The following is a 19,627-nucleotide window of genomic DNA, read 5'->3' on the forward strand; positions in this document are numbered from 1 at the left end:
CAATTGACATGTTGATTTGTATTCGCTTGCTTTGCTTGAATTGCCTATTTTTTTGTTTTGTTTTTGACATCACTCTTTTTTGTTTGTATGGTGTGCATTGGCCCAGAGGTAACGCGTCTGCCAAGGAAGCGAGAGAATCTGAGCGCACTGGTTCGAATCCCACGGTCGTCAGTATTTTCTTCCCCTCCACTAGACTTTGAGTGGTGGTCTGGACGCTAGTCATTCAGATGAGACAATAAACCGAGGTCCCGTGCGCAGCATGCAATTAGCGCACCGAAAAGAACCAACGGCAAGAAAAGGGTTGTTTCCGGCAAAACTGTGTAGAAAAGTCCACTTCGATAGGAAAACAAATAAACTTGCAGGCAGATGAAAATACAGAGAAATGGGTGGCGCTCTCAGTGTAGCGACGCGCTCTCTCTGTGGTGAGAGCAGCCCGAATTTCACACAGAGAAATCTGTTGTGACAAAATGATTAATAGAATACAATGCAATACAATAATACAACAATACAATACAATACAATACAATACAACACAAGATGTATGTGCGTATTGTTTCAATGCCCCCAGGGGAACATGAAATAAACTTCTTGCCTTGCCTTGCCTTGCTTTGCCAGATAAACCGGTTTAAAAGATCGCAGCGTGGGAAAGCCGTGACTCCCTCTTTCCCCTGTGTTTGTATAACATATGACTGATGCATTTCACCGCTTCAGATAAGACTGTCGTCTGTCTTTGTGAACATCTGAGTACGAGTCTCTGAATCTCTATCTGTCTGCCTGTCTGTCTGTCTGTCTGTCTGTCTCTCTCTCTCTCTCTCTCTCTATATATATATATATATATGTGTGTGTGTGTGTGTGTGTGTGTTTACGCGTGCGCGGCATTCATACGTATAAGTAGTGTAGCGTGTGTGCGTGCGCACACTATTTCCGGAACATCCTCAGCACTTCCTCTCATCCACAGACAGAAGGAGACTGTTGACCTTTGCCCAGAGACACGTGTCTCTCGAGTCTCTGGCTGTTCCGGCAGAACCACTACCCTAACATGAATAGAATTCAAAGGTTCGTGGGCAGAACAGGCGTTCCGTGTGAAGGGGACGCCATTGTGGCGATGACACTCGGAAGCAGCAACGTGAGCAGCTGCTACACAGTGTCAGTTTTATCAACAGCTGTTACACATGTTTTTTTTGTTGTGTGTGCTGTGTGTGTGTGTGTGTGCTTTGTGTGTGTGTGTGTGTGTGTGTGTGTGTGTGTGTGTGTTTAAACTGCAGCTGTTACACAGTGTACTTTTTATCCGCAGCTGTTATATAGTGTGATTTTATCCCAGTGTCACTAAGGATGGGTAGGGGTTCCGGATGTTATGCAGTGTGTTTTGATCATAGTCACCATGGAGGGATGTGGGCTGGGGGTGGGGTGCACAACGTTTTTTGTTGTTTGTTTGGCTTTTGTTTTTGTTTTTTTCGTAAACAATCAAACAGTCTCAGGAGTGGTAGCCGTGGGAGGGAGGGGGGGGGGTCAAAATGTTTTTGTTTTTTTTCTCTCTTTATCATAGAACCACCGGAAAGGGAGGGGGGTGGAGACCAGGAACAAATTATGTGGTGGATCATATGTAGAGTCCTGTAGAGTGGATCATATGTAAGAGTCCTACAGTGGATCATATGTAGAGTCCTATAGAGTGGATCATATGTAGAGTCCTACAGAATGGATCATATGTAGAGTCCTGTAGAGTGGATCATATGTAGAGTCCTATAGAGTGGATCATATGTAAGAGTCCTACAGAGTGGATCATATGTAAGAGTCCTACAGTGGATCATATGTAAGAGTCCTACAGAGTGGATCATATGTAGAGTCCTACAGAGTGGATCATATGTAAGAGTCCTACAAAATGGATCATATGTAGAGTCCTACAGAGTGGATCATATGTAAGAGTCCTACAGAGTGGATCATAAGTATGTAGAGTCCTGTAGAGGTCGCCTGCTCCTAGTGGCCATAATCTGACGGCTCAGTCCGTACTGAGTACGAACCCTGTTGCCCAGCAGAAACCTGTAGCCTCACATTACTGTCAACACACACCTCACTGCCCATTATGATGCTTCTCCCTCTCGATCTCCCTTAACTCTTTGGAGAATCATTGGGGCGCCAGTTGATTGTTACCAACTTATTGCGTAATTGAGTTAAGTTTCGAACAACTAATAATCCTTTGCCTGTAAATAGACAGCGTTTTGACAATTTATCCTGAAATGAAAGAATCTGTGATAAATGCTCCACATTGCTGATGAGTTTCACTATTTGTTTGTGTGCACCCCCCCCCCCCCCTTTTTTTTTTGTTTTTTGAAAGCATCAGACAAAAATGTTTATCTAGATATTATAGAATCCGTTCGAACTCCATTAAATTCTACCTATTTTTTCTGAAATTAAAAGAGAACACTTTAAAACTTAAATCATTGGTTTCTGCTATTCGTAGCTCTTTTCATTAATGTTGTGTCCATTGATACGGTTTTGTTGTTGTTGTTGTTTGTTTGTATTATGAGTGAAAAAAGTACTTGTCAATGTGTATATTAACTCACTCAGTACGGCCAGTCCTCTCTTCTCTACACAGACCCCTCGGATGTCCAGTAGGTGTCTGAATGACCCAACCTTTAGCTTCCGTCGTCAGAATTGTGGTATTCTTTGTCAACATTCACCTCTTCAGTATAAGAGCCTTCCGCTTGCAATATTTTGATGGTGGTAATTGGGGTGAAACGCTGTTAACGTCGTCTCTTTCGCCGTTCGTATGGAGAGAGTTAAGTGATTGAACCAATGAGCTTACTTCTTGCTTTTGACATCACTCTTTTTAAATTTATTGGATATGTGTAAAAGATGAACGTGTGTAATGTTTCAGTGCCCCCAGGGGGCACACGAAATAAACTCCTTGCCTTGCCTTGCCTTGCCTTGCCTTGCTGCACAGAACTGTTCGTTCACCACATACCAGATTCACCCGTGTGTGTTTTCGTTGTGTATAAAATACTTCCTTTTCCTCTTTCTTTCTTTCTTTAACAGTGTGAAGAGTAAATGGGGCGCCACACAGTTTTCAGTTTCAGTTTCAGTAGCTCAAGGAGGCGTCACTGCGTTCGGACAAATCCATATACGCTACACCACATCTGCCAAGCAGATGCCTGACCAGCAGCGTAACCCAACGCGTTTAGTCAGGCCTTGAGGAAAAAAAAAAGTGAATAAATAATAGATAAATACATTAAAGAAAAAAAAGGTGAATAAATAATAGATTTTAAAAAAGAAAAGAAAAAAAGGTGAATAAATAATAGATTAAAAACAACAACAACAACAACAAGAACAAAAAACAACAACACTACTACCACTACTAATAATATGTATGAGGCGCAAAAACTTGATGAAGTCAACCATAAGCGTACATATATAAGTAAATAAATAAATAATAATTATAATATAATAAAAAAACAAACAAAAAACCAAACAAAACCAAACACACACACACACACACAATAAGAACTGTCTACAAGATTCCTCCAGGTCCGTCGGTTGTGTGTCAAAGCCTGTGTGTCAGCGAATGGTTGAGGCGGTTATCCCCCAAAATGCAAGGGGTGGTAAAGAGTTCGGGAAGGGGCGCCTGTGTAACACAGCACTGACATAAGTTGATTAATGAGAAATTAAGGTAGTGGGCATCAGTAGAGAAACGCGATTTTTCATGTTGGACGTTTATAGTTGGGCCAACAGCGAAGTGAGAGCTGTATTATCAATGGTTTCTCCATTGCAATTGGAAATCATTTACTGCTTAGTCTTTTGTGAAGGACTATGACTCTCAAACAAGGAGGCAAAATTGCACTGTCTCTTAGTGCTACAGCCTTGGGGGCTAGTTGGCCTTTGGGAAGCATCCCAGCGCCGATTGAGTCCTAAAACCCTCTTGGCCGAGAGAGTGGGGAAGATACTCTCCACGATAATCAAATTCTAGCCCAGATAGTTGGGACAGCAGTTATCTCCTCTGCTGTTCTGGTGGTCATAGTCGAACACGATTGACTATCATACATGTTGGAAGTTTAGGGAATCGATCTCTAAAGCTGTCTGAATGCCTTTTTGTCGCATCAGCATCTGAGCTGCGCAAGCGCCGGCGAAAATAAAGACCGCCATCGGCCGTTTTTGTTGATATTGAGGGGACTGCTTCTACTTCCATGGACACCCTACTCACTCTAGTTGTGTTGTGCTGGCAACGCAAGCTCTTTCCGTTAAGGCCTGATGTTGTGTTAAGGACACAGCAAGCATTTACATGATGTCAGATGGCTTTCAGTTGCAAACGGTTGCAGCGTACATACATGCGGGGAGGGAACAGCGCAGCCAGGCGGCTTCTGTCAGTGTGTGACTGGGTGGGTGTACCTTTGGATAAAGGTCGCGTGTTCGCCAAAGTTATGGTGGGCATTGATAGACCCTGCGGTGAGTCTGTCAGTGTCAGGCAGCTTCCGTTTACAGGGTGAGAAAAGGGAAGAGGAACCGACAGAAAGAAGGGTGTGGGGAGGGAATAGAGGGGTGGGGGTGGGGCGGGGGTGCGAAAGGAGAAAGAGCACTACACACAGATAGAAATCAACGGTGTTGGCGTGGGGGTGGAGGGGAGGGGGGTTAGAACAAACAAAAAAAAAAAAAAAAAAAAAGAAAAGAAAAACAACAACAAAACAAACAAACAAAAAACAACAACAATATACAACCGCCAGATGCTTTCTTTGCGCGGGCTCGCAACGAATTGTGCACGTACAGAGTTTGTCCTGTTGTCTGTTTGGTGTTGTTGTCTGTAGTCCTGTTGTCTGTTTGGTGTTGTTGTCTGTTGTCCCGTTGTCTCTTTGGTGTTGTTGTCTGTTTGGTGTTGTTGTCCTGTTGTCTGTATGTTTGGTGTTGTCCCGTTGTCTGCACTGGGAAGTTGACTTGAGACTTGCAAAAGAAAATGTTAGTCGAACAGCATTGTAGCAGCAGCAGCAGCAGTAGAAGCAGCAGCAAAAGTAGGAGTAGTGGTAGTAGAATTAGAAGGAGTTGTAGTACTTTGATTTAACGTCTTTCTCTGACATTAGATGATTGTGTGTGTGTGTGTGTGTGTGTGTGTGTGTGTGTGTGTGTGCGCGCGTCTGTCTGTGTCTGTTTGATTAACCCAGAACTCAAATCTGCTGCGAGTCAAAAGGTTTGAAACACCAGCCAATAATCTAGAAGATTTTGACGCGTACACTCCAACCGGTGCGTACATGCACACTCATTCACGGACACACAGACACACACATAGACAGACAGACAGACACACACGCACACACACAAACACACACGCACACACACACACACATCTGCCAGCCAGCCTCCTCCACACACACCACCCGACTTCACTTACGCCCACACACAGAGAATGCCACTCAACACCACGTGAACCTTAGCCGGTCTTCGAGAACACGCAGATGTATGTGTGGATTAAAAAAAAAAAACCACCAAAAAAACCAAACAAACAACAACAAAAAAACAAGCTTCAGTAAACTAGGTTGTCTGAAAGATGTTTTTTTTTTCCTGGAATTCTTGTCGTTGTGTATGTGTACGTGAGAGAGAGAGAGAGAGAGAGAGAGAGAGAGAGAGAGAGAGAGGGCAACAAACCTGAAATCAAAGGAAATATGGAAGAAAATGAGGGTATGTAAGTAACAGACAAGAAATCGAAGCAAGTAGATAGATAGATAGACAGACAGTCAGAGAGAGAGAGAGAGAGAGAGAGAGAGGCGGGAATAGACCTCTAAATCAGAGAAAGTAGGGAGGACACACACACACACACACACACAGGAGCAGACTTGAAATCGGAGAGAAAAGGAAGGGGAGGGGGGGGGGGAGAGGAAGAGAGATAGAGATACAGAGAGACAGGCAGACTGACCAATAGTGAGAGAGAGAGAGAGAGGGGAGGGGGGGGGGGGGATAACGGACCCGAAACTGAGGAAGTAGGGCGGTGGGCGGGGGAACAGGGTGGAGCCAAACAGACAATAGCTGATTAAACTGATGACTTCCTGGTACTAATGGATGACGCAGCCAACTGTGTGCATGTTTCCAGGGACACTCCCAGTTCACACGGTCTTGCATGGCCTCTGGTATCATTGCCCACGAACTCTATAAATAGAATTCTATTTACAAGTCCGTGGGTATAGTTCATCGAGCTCAATAGTATTCAGCTCAGTGGTACAGGTCATGGAAATCACTGACAGCACCTACCACCATCTGGTGCTGAGTGCTTACATTAAAAAAAAAAAAAAAACACGCGAGATAAATGAGGTGCGCCACGTTTTGTCAACGCGAGTTTTCGCCTAAACTAAAAAAGAAAAAAAAAAGGCAAGGAAAAAGTTTATTTTTTGTGCCCCAAAGGGATATTAAAACGTTACATATATACATCTTTTACACAACAAACAATAAGAATGATGTCAAAAGAACAAAGAGAAAAAAAAAACAAAAACAAAAACAAAACAAAAACAACAACAAACAAAACAAAAAAAACAAAACAGAAAAAGAAAAAAAACAAATAAACCTAAAAAAAACACAACAAAAAAGCCCATTCGCGCACGTTGCTTCGCCGACGCCTGATGCACCAGACTAAAAATACTGTAAATATCCAAAATGCATTCATGGCGGGGCTAAAAACGGTCATACACACGTAAAAGCCCACTCGTGTACATGCGAGTGAACGTGGTAATTGCAGCCCACGAACGAAAAAAACAAAAAAAACCCCGAAGAAAATGCATTTTGATTGAGTTTATTAATGGCATCAACACAGCGCAGACGAAACTAAGAAGGGACTCGTCAGTGCAGGGGAAACGACTCTGCTGACACTGTACTGACGATGACGGAAGAGGAGGTTGACCCTATTTGGGAGAACAAAGCTTTGGCGAAACGTAGGCTACGTTCGTGCGGCTCCCGAGAAATGACGTCATGTGTTGCACCAAGGAGTGTGCGTCGTCCTGTTCGGAGCAGCGAGGTGTTTGTTGGTCACATTGTGCGCCGCTTGGCGGTTAAAAACCCTACCGCACACGCTGCACCCACACACTGGCACGTGCACATGTTCATGATGGTGTCACTAGACCCGATTCCCTCATTCATGTTTTTTGCCCAATCCCGATTCGCCTATCGCTAATTCGGTGTTCCCGATTCGCCTGTTACCCGTTCGCCCATCACTCTCTCTCTCTCTCTCTCTCTCTCTCTCCAGATCTCTCTCTCTCTCTCTCTGTGTTCATATTATATCTTTCTCTCATAAAAACAATTACACACACACGCACACGCACACACACACACACACACACACACACGCCATCACCATCACCACCACCACCATCACCACCACCACCACCACCACCACCGCACACAACTTACCACAACAGCACTTCACCGCCAGCTAAGGTCTCAAGCGCAGTCCCCATCCTATTACCGTTTATTGTCATGACATATCCATCCAACAGCAATTATACCCCCCTCTAGAAGTAAAGTGACGGGGTCTAACAATCCGCAAACCAAACCATCACAGTCATTACAAAATGCGCAAAACACTGGTGCACGTTCAACTTTACGCAACGTTAGTCATTCGCATCAGACGATGAATCAAGGTAGCTTTATCGTCCAGTACAGTGGCCATGGGAGTCCGGGTTCGAATCCCGGTCTCGCCCTTTCTCCTAAGTGTGACTGGAAAAATCAAACTGAGCTACCCCCCCCCCCCCCCCACCACCACCACCCACCCCCCTCACACACACACACACACACACACACACACACACACACACACACACACACATCTATATGAGTTTATATGTTTGTGTGTCTCTTAGAACAATGGTAGATATGTAAGTCGGCCAACGTGCTAATATCCCCACTGTTGGAAAATAAACATTCATTCATTCATTCATTCTTTCATTCATTCGTTCTCTCTGTAATTATATATATCTCACCGTTTTAAGCGTCGCATTCTTTTCGTTTGCCGCGAATGACCACAAACAAATTTGCTGTTCGTTTGTCCACTCCCCCCCACCCCACCCCACCCTCCTCCACCCCCTACTCCCGAATCCCCATTCTGTCATCTACCGCAGTGGTAGTTATTCAGCGTTAAGTGGAGCAACGTGGTGGCGATCGCGGATGAACAGAACCTGTGACTGTGAGTGCCAACGGGTGTTGTTGCCACGGACGTGTTATGAGAGTATTATAAGTCCTTGGTTGTTACTGCCTGCCTCGTTGCTCCTAATAACTGCTATTACCCATTTCCGTGTCCGTCAGCATCTCTAGTACGCTCCAGCTCCATCTGACACATCATACCACAGTGTTTTCCTTATTACTGCTCTGTGTGTGTGTTGAGACTACATCGTCACCGTTGTACTGAAACCTGTACCCACACACCGTTTCCGTTGGGAAGTGTCGAATCGCATTTCTGTTGGTGCATAGACATTAACATTGATGTTTTGGGTGGTTTTGGTTTTACTGGATGGCAGTGTTCTTTGTTTGGTGTGGTACTTAAATGACGTCCGCGTAACAGGTTTTTTTTTTGTTGTTGGTGATGTTCTTTTTTTTGAACGACTACCAGTTGTTGTGCTCTGCACCCAAGGCAAGTGTGCAAGTGTATACTCATGAAGTACCAGGGAATATAAAGATAAAAAATAATTAGAAAAAAGACCCGAACCGGAAGGTGGACGTGCTGTAGGGCATACTGTGCGGGTGTCGGGGGGAACAGTCGCGTGGGTCCTGTATAACCTCAGACTGAAAGTGCAGGCACGTGTTAAACAACTCTAACCGAAAAAACTTGACCTTAAGGGTGTAGACGCCAATAGGTCGTTAAACTCCAACAAGGCTGTAGGCACGTGAGTTCTGAAGCGTGGGCTGAGACTGAATGAATAATTCGCAATAGTTTTTAGTGGTGATAAACGTGTGCTTATGCAAGCGAACGCTTATTCGTATGTACTCGAATTAAAGAAAAAAAAGAGGGAGGAAAAGGGTTGTAGGCCTAAATGTTGTGCAGACCGCATAAACAAGAGAATTCAATCAAGATCTGTGTGGTGTTTCCAAACATTATTTCGCAGCAGCAGCAACAAAGCAACAACAACAACAACAACACCGTCACACACACACACACACACACACACACACACACACACACACACACACACATGATGTGGGGGATGATAGAGCAGAGTGGTTTTTTGTTTGTTTTGTTTTGTTTTGGGGTTTTTGTGGGTTTTTTTCATTTTGTTGCTGCACTTTCAACAGTAAACGTTTCAATAAGTAACAAACAGCAAACAGACAGGTCGGCTCGAACTCTTGAGAATGAGATTGTCTGTCTGTCTGTCTGTCTTTATCGGTTCTGCATGCGTAGTTCCGTCCCCAAGTTCCGGTTTCTTGTGGCACTCCCTCTGCTTCCGGAACACTTTTAGCGGAAGTGTACGATCAGCATGGACTGGTGACCTGACGCTGGGTTAAGCCCCCTTGCAGCTCATTGGTCCGCAAAACCATCGACTTCAACACCATTTTCCTATCTGATTGTCTAGATGGCACAGTTGTTTATCCCTGCTGCAGAGCTAAGTCACTAACTGTCCGGGTTTGCTGTTGTGTACGTACATAAGTGTGTGTCTCTGTGTGAGCATTGGAGAGAGAGACTGAAGAAACATTTCGGATACATTCATCTGTTCACCGTAGAGAGTGATGGGGGGTGGTGGGTCAATCGGACCGTGGCTGTGTGGCCGTGGTGTGGTCATCTTTGTGGTGATGGGGACTCTGTGTGTCCACTGTGCTCTCTGCAGGAGGCGACCCAGGTGCGAGGGGCCTTCCAGAGGTGAGGTGGTTTTTTTGTGTTTGTTTTTTTTTTTAATGTATTTTTTATTCAGAAACTGGTTAGTCATCATACAGTAGATATTGTGATAATGGTGATGACGACAACAGCGACAATAATGATAATAGTATCAATAATACTTTAAACAGTACTGCTAAGAATGATTGTAATAACAATAATACATTTCTGCAGCGCTCAAAGCAGTTTACAACAGCACATCAGTCAGACACAGCACCCACAACACCGCCCCCCCCACCCCCTCCCACAGACAGACAGACAAACAGACAGACAGAAAGACATTAACAAAATTAGATGTTTAATTTTTTAAGTTCAAGAAAAAAACATTATTTGTATATTCACCCTCATGGGTATTTTTGCGAGGTCGTTGAGTTGTGTGTGTGTGTGTGTGTGTGTGTGTGTGTGTGTTCTCCCGTTGTGGTTGAGAACACCGCTTGATTCTTTGCGGTGTCTCTTGATTACTAAACGAGGGGGATGTTTTGTTGCCACTGCTGTCAATAAAATGTTTACACACACACACACACACACACACACACACACACACACGAACGCACACACACACACACACAGACACACATTGTATATACGAGTACATACACTCACACACTCGCACAGTAAGGACTTCTCAGAAAGGAAGGAGGTAGACCTCAACTGCTGTTTATGAAGGGTCCCAGTTCTTCTCCGATATCTCCCCACCCCGTAGTTTTTCCCCCCACTGCCCTACAGCTTCTGCCCCCCACCCCCTATCTTCATCTCCGTTTTTTGTGTGTTTGTTTTGTTTTTGTTTTTTTGATGTGTTGTGTCATGTCTTTTTTGTTATGACGAGAGAGTTGTTTACCGGCGCTTTGTTTTCCCCGCTATTATGTTGTCGTGTGTGTGTGTGTGTGTGTGTGTGTGTGTGTGTGTGTGTAAATGGAAAGATGAAACAGAGGGTTGAAAAAAAGAAGAAAAAAAGAAAAAGAAAGAAAGAGACATTACTTGATAACATAGTGTGAATTCGACATATTCAGGATTTAGGTCTCATATCGGTCATCGGTATTTCAAGTCACTTGACATTACTGTTTCCTAAAATCGGTCGTGTTAAGAGGGCTTTTGTAAATTTCTCTTATTCTCTTGCAAAACATTCCCGACAGCGATGTCAAACTCTAAAAGCTATAAACATAATCGTTACTTCTGTTGTGTTGCTCAGTAGTTCGACATAGAGCAGATGATCAAAGTGAAAAAAAAAAAAATCAAATCTTGCACCGAGCCGGTGTAACGTCCCAAATCCCCCCCCCCCCCCCCCCCCCCCCCACGTGCCCCAGGGGACGTTCCGGGACGTCTCCCCCCAGGCCCCCCTACTGTTTCGATCCCCCACTTCACCAATGTACTCGTCCGAAGACGTCTCCCCATTCATTTAAAACAAAAAATATTTCCTTGTGTGTGTGTGTGTGTGTGTGTGTGTGTGTGTTTGTGTGCGTGTGTGTGTGTGTGTGTGTGTGTGTGTGTGCGTTTGTGTGCGCGCGCGTGTGTGTGTGTGGATTTGTCGACCTCGGTCACCTACTACCACAGCATTGAGATCACTATGGTCTCGAGTGGGGTAGGAGGGACTACGCAATCGAATGTCATCTACTTGTGCCTGACAGCGTTGCGGAGATTGCGTCGCCAACGCTGTTGGTGGCTGCTTCTGTTAGGCTTGGTTGGTTCCGGGATGTACAATGAAAGGAAGCGCAGAGCACAGTACAGTCCAGGACTTCACCCCGGCATTTTCTGTTGTCCTCGTCAGATGATCTACCCCCAGTGGAAAAAAAAACTAACAAAACAAAAACAACAACAAAACAAAAAAACACAAAAAAAACACACACAAAAAAAAACTTCTTTTTTTTTTCACGCACCGGTGCCAGCAGTTGCAGGCTCTTTACCTTGCGTGTGTTATGTTTTCAGGTGACCAGGCGAGAAAATGCGAGGCATCTTGTGCGGAGGGGTGGGTACGTGCGCACCGCGGCTGCTACCTTTTCGCCTCGGGTCTCCCCAGCGGCTGGAATGACTCTGAACGGGACTGTGAGAGGGAAGGCGCCCGACTTCTGTCCATCAGCAGCTTGGCAGAGATGGTAAGAGCGCTCGCCATTAGTAATTGGTTTCATGTTTGGAGTTGTTAATAGACTCAGTCAACCGTAAGGGGACGTCACCTGGCTGAAGATTCCACCACCACCCCTCTTCAGTCTCCCCCCCCCCCCCCAACCCCCCCCCCCAAAAAAAAACAACAAAAAAACCCAACAAAAAACAAAAAAAAAACACACACCAAAAAACAAAGAAGAAAAACAACAAAAAAACAAAAACAAAAAAAAACCCACCAGCACCCAAAACATCTGCATTGTCTGATTTAAATGGAAACAAAAATGCAATAGAAAAAGAATCCTATATGAATGGTTTTAAAAGGAAAAGCTGAAGTAGTCAGGGGGGAAAAATCAGCTGTTTAGTCTGATTCTCCAAAGAATACACAGTGATATTTTGCTCGTTTTGGATACAGTTAACATGAAACAATAAATCAGCCAGTATGACGGTGAATCAGTCAATATACACGAAAGAAAACATACAATGATTCCTCATTTGTTAGGAAGATAAATGATCAAGACAATGTAATTAAAAGAACGAACGAACACACCAATTACCAAATGAATACATAAATGATAAAAATGTAAAAAGAAATAGACTTGTCATTTGTAGGAAGATGAGTTTACTGTTCATAAAAACATTGTGAATAACTGAAAGAAAGAAATAACGAAAGAAAGAAAGAATGAATGAATGAATGAGACTGCACATTGTTGGGGAATATAAATGATGTGGACAAAGTAATTAAACAAAAATGGAATGAACGAGCGAATGTACGAACGAATGCATGCATCAGCAAACGAACCACAAATGTTATTGTTTTGTGAGCAGAGAGCATTCCGAGCACTGCTGAATCAGAGGAATGACACACGGTTTTGGTGGGTCGGGCTCGAAAGGATCGTCAGTCCTGACCAGATCAGGTCCTATTGGAGGTGGCTGGACGGCTCTCCTTTGACCTACCGCATCACGTGAGTGCTAAGTCGTATTCAGTCTGTAGCGTGCGGGTAGTTGTCTGCAAGCTTCTCAGTTCGGTCGCTCAGACAGCAACAATATATATGCACTTAGCCTTCCATTCGCCGTACCAATTCAAATGTACTATTCTTGTGTTGAGCATTGATAATAGTCAGTTGCCACTGTGACGTCATCATGGTGATGACGCTTTTTTTTCTTGACTTGTGTCAGCCCGATTTCAGTGAGTCTCTCTCTTGGGGGGAAAGAAGAAGAAGAAAAAAAACAAACGTGGAATTTATCCTTCTGCGGGAGTTGCATATTTTCATGGGCCTACAAATATTTGTAAGTTTTCTTTTAGCTTTAGAGCAGTTAAAGGATGGAATGCACTGAATAATTCAACAAAAACAGCTATAACTATTGACCAATTCAAGAATCTTCTAGACAATGACTCTAAATCATTAATAAAACCATTCGATTTTGATGAATGAACATTTAAAAAATTTCATACGCATGTACGCAACCCAAAACTATTTCTTTATTAAGAAGGGGCGTTGAAAAGCCAAAAAGGCTTTAAAAAAAAAAAAGTCTCAAATTCTGTACCTGTACCTGTACACTGAAAGATCATGCAGATCGGATTTCAAAAATAAGGTAGGCTACGTCAGCGATAATAAAAGAAGGTATACTCTGGAATGTAGGTGAAATTTCAACCTTTTTTTTTTTTTTTTTAAATATGAATTTTGTTTTGTTGTCAAAAACAACCTATACAAACGAACAGATCTAAAATAAGGGGTTTGACTATTGGCCAGGAGCATATGGAACAGAAAGAGTCTACGTTGGCGTGTCGTTTAAGAAATGTTTTTATACAAATGCGGTTTTGGCATTTGATTGGGAAACTGACCAGGGTGTTTCCTTCAGAATCTAAACAAAGAATCGTAGATTATTTTGGACAAAGGTTGGCATTCCTCATGTGATAAACGTAATTTCTTTCCATTGCTTTCGAGCTTCAGTCAGTTGATAATGTAATTATATCGTAGTCTCTTCAGCTCAAGTGTGTGGAACTGACTTGCGCAGGTGCATTGCTGAGTTTAGAAGAATTTGTATGTCTTCCACAAACATTCGCTGTGTGATCCACATTTAATGTTAACGATAGCTGTTTTCCTTTCTGTTGTAAAACAAATGGAAATGAAGCACACTTTCGTTTTGTGTGTCCCAAATACAAAGATAAGGCTAAAAGAGATTCAGTGCCAGCTAGATATTATTGACATTCATCTTTCTTCAATTTTTATTTGATTCCAGTTCGGAAAATGTAGAAAAATGTAAAAAAATGTTCTTTGTTCTCATACATTGCACTCAGTCTTTGAAAGATTGTGTGTGTTGGTGATATATAGATAAATACATTCTGTCTTTACTGTTGTTATGGGCCAGAAGCCTTACATGTAACACATTTTGGACTGACTTCCCTTTCTCAGTCTCCTTTCCCCCCACGCCCAAGTCCACCTCCTGCGCCAGCTTTCTCGACTCTCTGTGTGTGTGTGTCTGTGTGTTTGTCTGTGTCTGTACCTGTCTGTGCCTGTGTATGTCACCGTCTCCCTCACCCCTCTCGTTTTTCTCCTGCCTGCTCTGTTTCTCTCCATTTTCTCTCACCCCCCCCCCCTCTCTCCCCTCTCTGTTCCTCCTCCCTCTCTCCCTTTTCCCCTCACCCCCACCCCCTCTCTCTCCCCTCTCTGTTCCTCCCTCCTCTCTCTCTTTTCCCTCATCCCCCTCTGTCTGTCCCCCCCCCCCCCCCCCCCCGCCCCCCTCACTCTCTTGAGTTCTGTCATCCATCCATTTATTATTCGTTTAGGCCATGGAAGAGTGGAAACGCGAAAATCGACGGGAACTGTGCAGAGATAGACGCCAGTGGAAATTTGAACGGCAAGAATTGCACAGCCCTCCGTCCATTCATCTGCGAGAAACGGCAGGAACGAAGAAAACGGCCAACAGGGGGAAACACACGACCTGGTGAGTGGGTGACTGACGTTCGTGTGGTGGTGGTGGTGGTGGTGGTGGTGTGTGTGCGTGTGTGTGTGTGTGTGTGTGGTGTAGTGTGGTGTCGTGGAGGTGATGATGGTAGTGGTGGTGGTGTGGGTGTGTGTGTGTGTTTGTGTGTGTGGTGTGGTGCCGGTGGTGTGGCTTGTGTGTGTGTGTGTGTGTGCCTGCTTGGCTGCTTGCTCGCGCGCGTTTGTGTATGTGTTTGAGAGAGAGAGAGAGAGAGAGAGAGAGAAGAATATCTTTATTACCGAGAGTAAGAGATTAGCAAGAGAGAGATTTTGTGGTGGTGGAGGGGTATGTTAGGCGGAGGTTGTGGAGAGTGGTGTTTGTGTGACCTGTGACTTGGGCAGTGAGGGTGGTGTGTGGATGCAACTCTCTCTCTCTCTCTCTCTCTCTCTGTGTGTGTGTGTGTGTGTGTGTGTGTGCAGTGTACACTGTACACTGTACACTGTACATGTAGGCTCTGTGTGTGTGTCAGGAGGGGTATGGTGGTTGGTGTGGTGCAATGGCAGTTGTCACAAAATCGGAAATCTGCATTCATTGGCATGTTTTGTTTTTTTGCTTTCTTCTTGGTCGTATTGTTATTGCTGTAATGTGTCTCCTAATTTGCTTCAATTCTAGATTCTGGGCTTTAAAAAAAAATATTTTATTTCACTGACTCGCATGACTGATTGACTAATTTAGTTGTAGTTTGATGAAGGTATGGTAGATTGATTGAGTTTCGTTGGTTAGTTGTGTTTTTGTTGTTGTTGGTGTTTATTGTTACTCAGTCAATCATTTATTCATTTATTTATTTATTATTTCTTCATTCATGTATTTGTTGAGTTTTTTTTGTTTGTTTGTTTGTTTAGATTAATTTATTAGTTTGTTTAGATTTATTCATTAAGCAGTCAAGCATTCAGTCAGTCATTCAGTCCTTTATTGATTGATTGATTGATTCATCCGTTTTATTGATATACTTTTTTTTGTTGTTGTTGTTAATGATTCCTCCGTTGTTATTTGTTGATGTGTTCCTTAATTCATCGTGTGTGCAGTTCTTTAATGTTTTCTGGAGTCCTGTGTTATGACTGATGTTGTATCCTTGGTACAGACACTTGAATTCCATTTTCCTCACTCCACCCGAATGTGGATGGGCACGGTACCTGTCTTCGGTTCGGGGATGGTTAATTAAAACGGCGGAAGGAGAGGACTGGGTCCCGCCTTACCATGCCGAGACATATACGCAGTGCCGATATATGCGTTCACTGCCTCGATGGCCGAAAAAGGGCTACGGGGCTATTTCACCTTATTTCTTTTATTTCAACCCGTTGACAGTTATCTGTGGCCTCAGTCTCTCGACAGTTTGGATCGTACGTCAGACATCCTACAGTTTGGATCATGCGTCAGTCACGGACAGTTTGGATCATGCGTCAGTCGTAGACAGTTTGGATCATGCGTCATTCATGGACAGTTTGGATCATGCGTCAGTCGTAGACAGTTTGGATCATGCGTCATTCATGGACAGTTTGGACCATGCGTCAGTCGTAGACAGTTTGGATCATGCGTCAGTCGTAGACAGTTTGGATCATGCGTCAGTCATATATAGTTTGGAACGTGCATCAATCATAGACAGTTTAGATAATGCGTCATTCGCAGACAGTTTGGATCATGCCTCATTCGTAGACAATTTGGATCATGCGTCAATCATAGACAGTTTGGATCATGCGTCAATCGTGGACAATTTGGATCATGCGTCATTCATAGACAGTTTGGGTCATGCGTCATTCGTAGACAGTTTGGATCATGCGTCATTCGTAGACAGTTTGGATCATGCGTCAAATCATAGACAGTTTGGATCATGCCTCATTCGTAGACAATTTGGATCATGCGTCAAATCATAGACAGTTTGGATCATGCGTCATTCATAGACAGTTTGGATCATGCGTCAATCATATGTCTTTCCCCATTCTGTGTTGACAACACTGATTTTGTTATGAGTGCACTGACAGCACTGGTTGGTTGGGTGCCTGCATGGCAGTCTCAAGGGGGATGGGGCGGGGAGCGAGGGCTGTTTGAAAGCTTCTGTCAATGATGGGTCAGTGTCATGTCTGTCAGTGAGTGTTTTATCGTGTGACTATGTATTTGTAATGTGGGGTTGTGGATGGGCATGGATTTAAGAGTGAGGGCGCGCGCGCGCGCGCGTGTATGTGTGTGTGTGTTTTGTGGGAGGAATAGAGTGGGGTTTCACTTCTTTGTCGTCATCGTCTTCCTAACCGCATGAAGAGGCGTACCTGTTGAATGTCGAGTTCTTGTGTCGTCAGCTTGCTGTGGTTGTTTGCAGCGCTTCCAAAGTAAAACCAGCACCAAATTCTTAAGTCCGTTCTGTTGTTGCTGCTGCTGTTGTTGTTGTTTTTGTGTCACGTGGCCCAGTTTTTGTTTCTTTCAGCGTCATTTCTAAACTCCGTTCCGCATGTTGCATGCATTTAGCGCGGCACGCAAAAGAACCCACTGTAAGAGGGGAGTCATCCTTGGCAAAATTCGGTAGGAAATTCCACCTTGATGATGAGCCACAGAAAACAAGACAGAAAAAATAGGTCGCGCCGGATTACGGCGATGCGCTCGCCCTGGGGAACAGCAGCCTGTATTCCTTGCAGAGAAATCCGCTATGGTTGAAGTGCTATACAATGCGATGCAGCGCAGTACAATACAAGACAATATGATACAATACAGCGCAATACAATACAGTGCAATGCAACACAACGCAGTGCAATGCAATACATTTTGATAATGTGATCCCATACTTCGTAAAATGCGTACACATAGTGTTCACCGCTCTGGAACAGACAAATGTAAAGAAGAACTAAACCGTCTTTGGCGTCCACAAGAACCTCTGGATATAACAACATTAAAGCACATGCACATTCTTTCTAACAAGGATTTTCCATCTTTTTTCATTTTGAAATGGAACGCATGCTTTTTATTTTTTACCTTTTGAAATATCATAACGTTTAAAGATCAACGAAAGCTTTCGGGAACTAATTGTTGTCTAAAAAACAATAACAAAAAACCAGCGTACTACCAATACTGAAATTTATCTCCAGCACCATGCATATGAGATTTCTTTCATCACGGATGCATTAACGTCCAGTTGGCAGCCCCTCGTTGTCATAGCGAGATTTGATTTGTACAAAACATGGTCGTCTGGTGGATAAGAGATGTAAGTGAACGCGTCCGCCTGGGTAGGAAGCGAGAGAATCTGAAGGTACGGGATCGAATCCCGCACTCACCAGAATCACCCCCCCCGCCCGCCCCGCCCCCCCCCCCCCCCCACCCCCCCACGATCCACCCCTCCACTTGACCTTGAGTGATGGTCTGAGTGATTGTCTTTTGGATGGGACGATAAACCGAGGTCCTGTGTGCAGTATGCACTCTTGTGCTGGGGGGGGGGGGAGCCTCGGCATCAAGTGGCTTGTCCCTGGAGAAAAATGAAAAATTCCACTCTAGCTGGTTGTGAAACAAATACATTTGCACGCAGAAAAAAAAAGCAAAAAAAAAGCCGGTGGTACACTGTGGCAACGAACTCTCCCAGGGAAGAGCAGCCCGAATGTTATGTTATATATTATGACAAAAAAAACCCCCAGTAAAATACAATATAATACGATGTATGTTTCACGGATTAACGTTCGTTGAAAACTGCGACATTCAAATTCAAAACGGGTTCGTTTGATGCTGTTCGCTTACTAATACTGCGACTTGTGCTCAGGACGCTTTCGCTAAATATGCATGGAGGGGAAAAAATTAAAAAAAGAAAAAGAAAAAAAAAAACCCGCTGTCGCCTACTAACCATCCCTGTGTTAGTGCGTGTCGCCAGTTGTGAACAACAACCCCGAAGTCTTTTCGGACTCGCCTTTGGCCTGGGCATGCGACTAACGTAATCAGTACTGGTTCAAATCGCTGCGCCGTCGTCTTCTGTACACAGTTACAGTTCCCCGAACTGCGCCGCCAACTCTCGCCACTAGTCTCACGGCCGCAGCCACCACCACCATCACTACCACCACCGCCATCACCACCACCACCACCACAACCACCACCAACTCTACGCCAGTAAGTTTTGCGCCGCTCTCATCCACGTCCTTTTCTTTCGTCGTTGGCTCATCCGCGACGAACGCTTCGACGAGAAATGACGTCACCTCCGTGGTTGGTACTCACGTGACGGGTACGTCACAATGGACCACGCCCTTACCACCCGTGTTGTCCTCGTCCACAGATCGAGACAACGAAGACGAGAGGTCGGACTCCGATGACGATGACAAGCCAAAGGGGGGACGGAGCAGCGGGAAGGAGAAGGGGAAGGAAAAGGAAAATGGCGAGGGAGAGGAGGACCTGTACGAAGGCTGTTACCTGCCGGGGTGGAGAGGCAGAGGGAGAGGGAGGAACAGGAACTGGAACAAGTCAGGTTTCCCCTACACCCCGGGTTCCTCCTCCTGCCCCTCCATGAAGGCGGCGGGAGACACGTGGCCGGAAACTCCTCGCGGGGACCTTCGGAGTGTGCGGTGCAAAAAAGTGAACGGTGAGTTTGCGTGTGTGTGTGTGTGTGTGTGTGTGTGTGTATGGAGGGACTGGGGGGAGGGGGGGGCGATGTTTCGATGTACGTGTGTGTGTGGAGGGACTGGGGGTGGTTGGGGGGGGGGGGGGTGTCGCGATGTTTCGATGTACGTGTGTGTGTCACACACGCACACACACACATTG

The 19,627-nt window shown here is 44.6% G+C and overlaps 1 protein-coding gene across 2 annotated transcripts in view; it reads left to right on the plus strand.

Moving 5' to 3' along the window:
• LOC143295464 (adhesion G protein-coupled receptor L4-like) overlaps positions 1 to 19,627 on the plus strand; it is a 79,246-nt gene that overhangs the window by 26,410 nt on the left and 33,209 nt on the right. The window contains exons 1-5 of one of the 2 annotated variants that reach the window (XM_076607179.1): positions 9,368 to 9,811; positions 11,750 to 11,916; positions 12,749 to 12,885; positions 14,712 to 14,869; positions 19,146 to 19,448. In XM_076607179.1, the coding sequence (XP_076463294.1) occupies positions 9,682 to 9,811; positions 11,750 to 11,916; positions 12,749 to 12,885; positions 14,712 to 14,869; positions 19,146 to 19,448 (895 nt within the window). In that variant the 5' untranslated portion in view covers positions 9,368 to 9,681. Of the gene's footprint in view, positions 1 to 9,367; positions 9,812 to 11,749; positions 11,917 to 12,748; positions 12,886 to 14,711; positions 14,870 to 19,145; positions 19,449 to 19,627 lie in introns of those variants that run through there. The other variant, XM_076607180.1, reaches the window with a different exon arrangement.

Source organism: Babylonia areolata, chromosome 20 (assembly GCF_041734735.1).
Source record: "Babylonia areolata isolate BAREFJ2019XMU chromosome 20, ASM4173473v1, whole genome shotgun sequence".
NCBI lineage: Eukaryota > Metazoa > Mollusca > Gastropoda > Neogastropoda > Buccinidae > Babylonia > Babylonia areolata.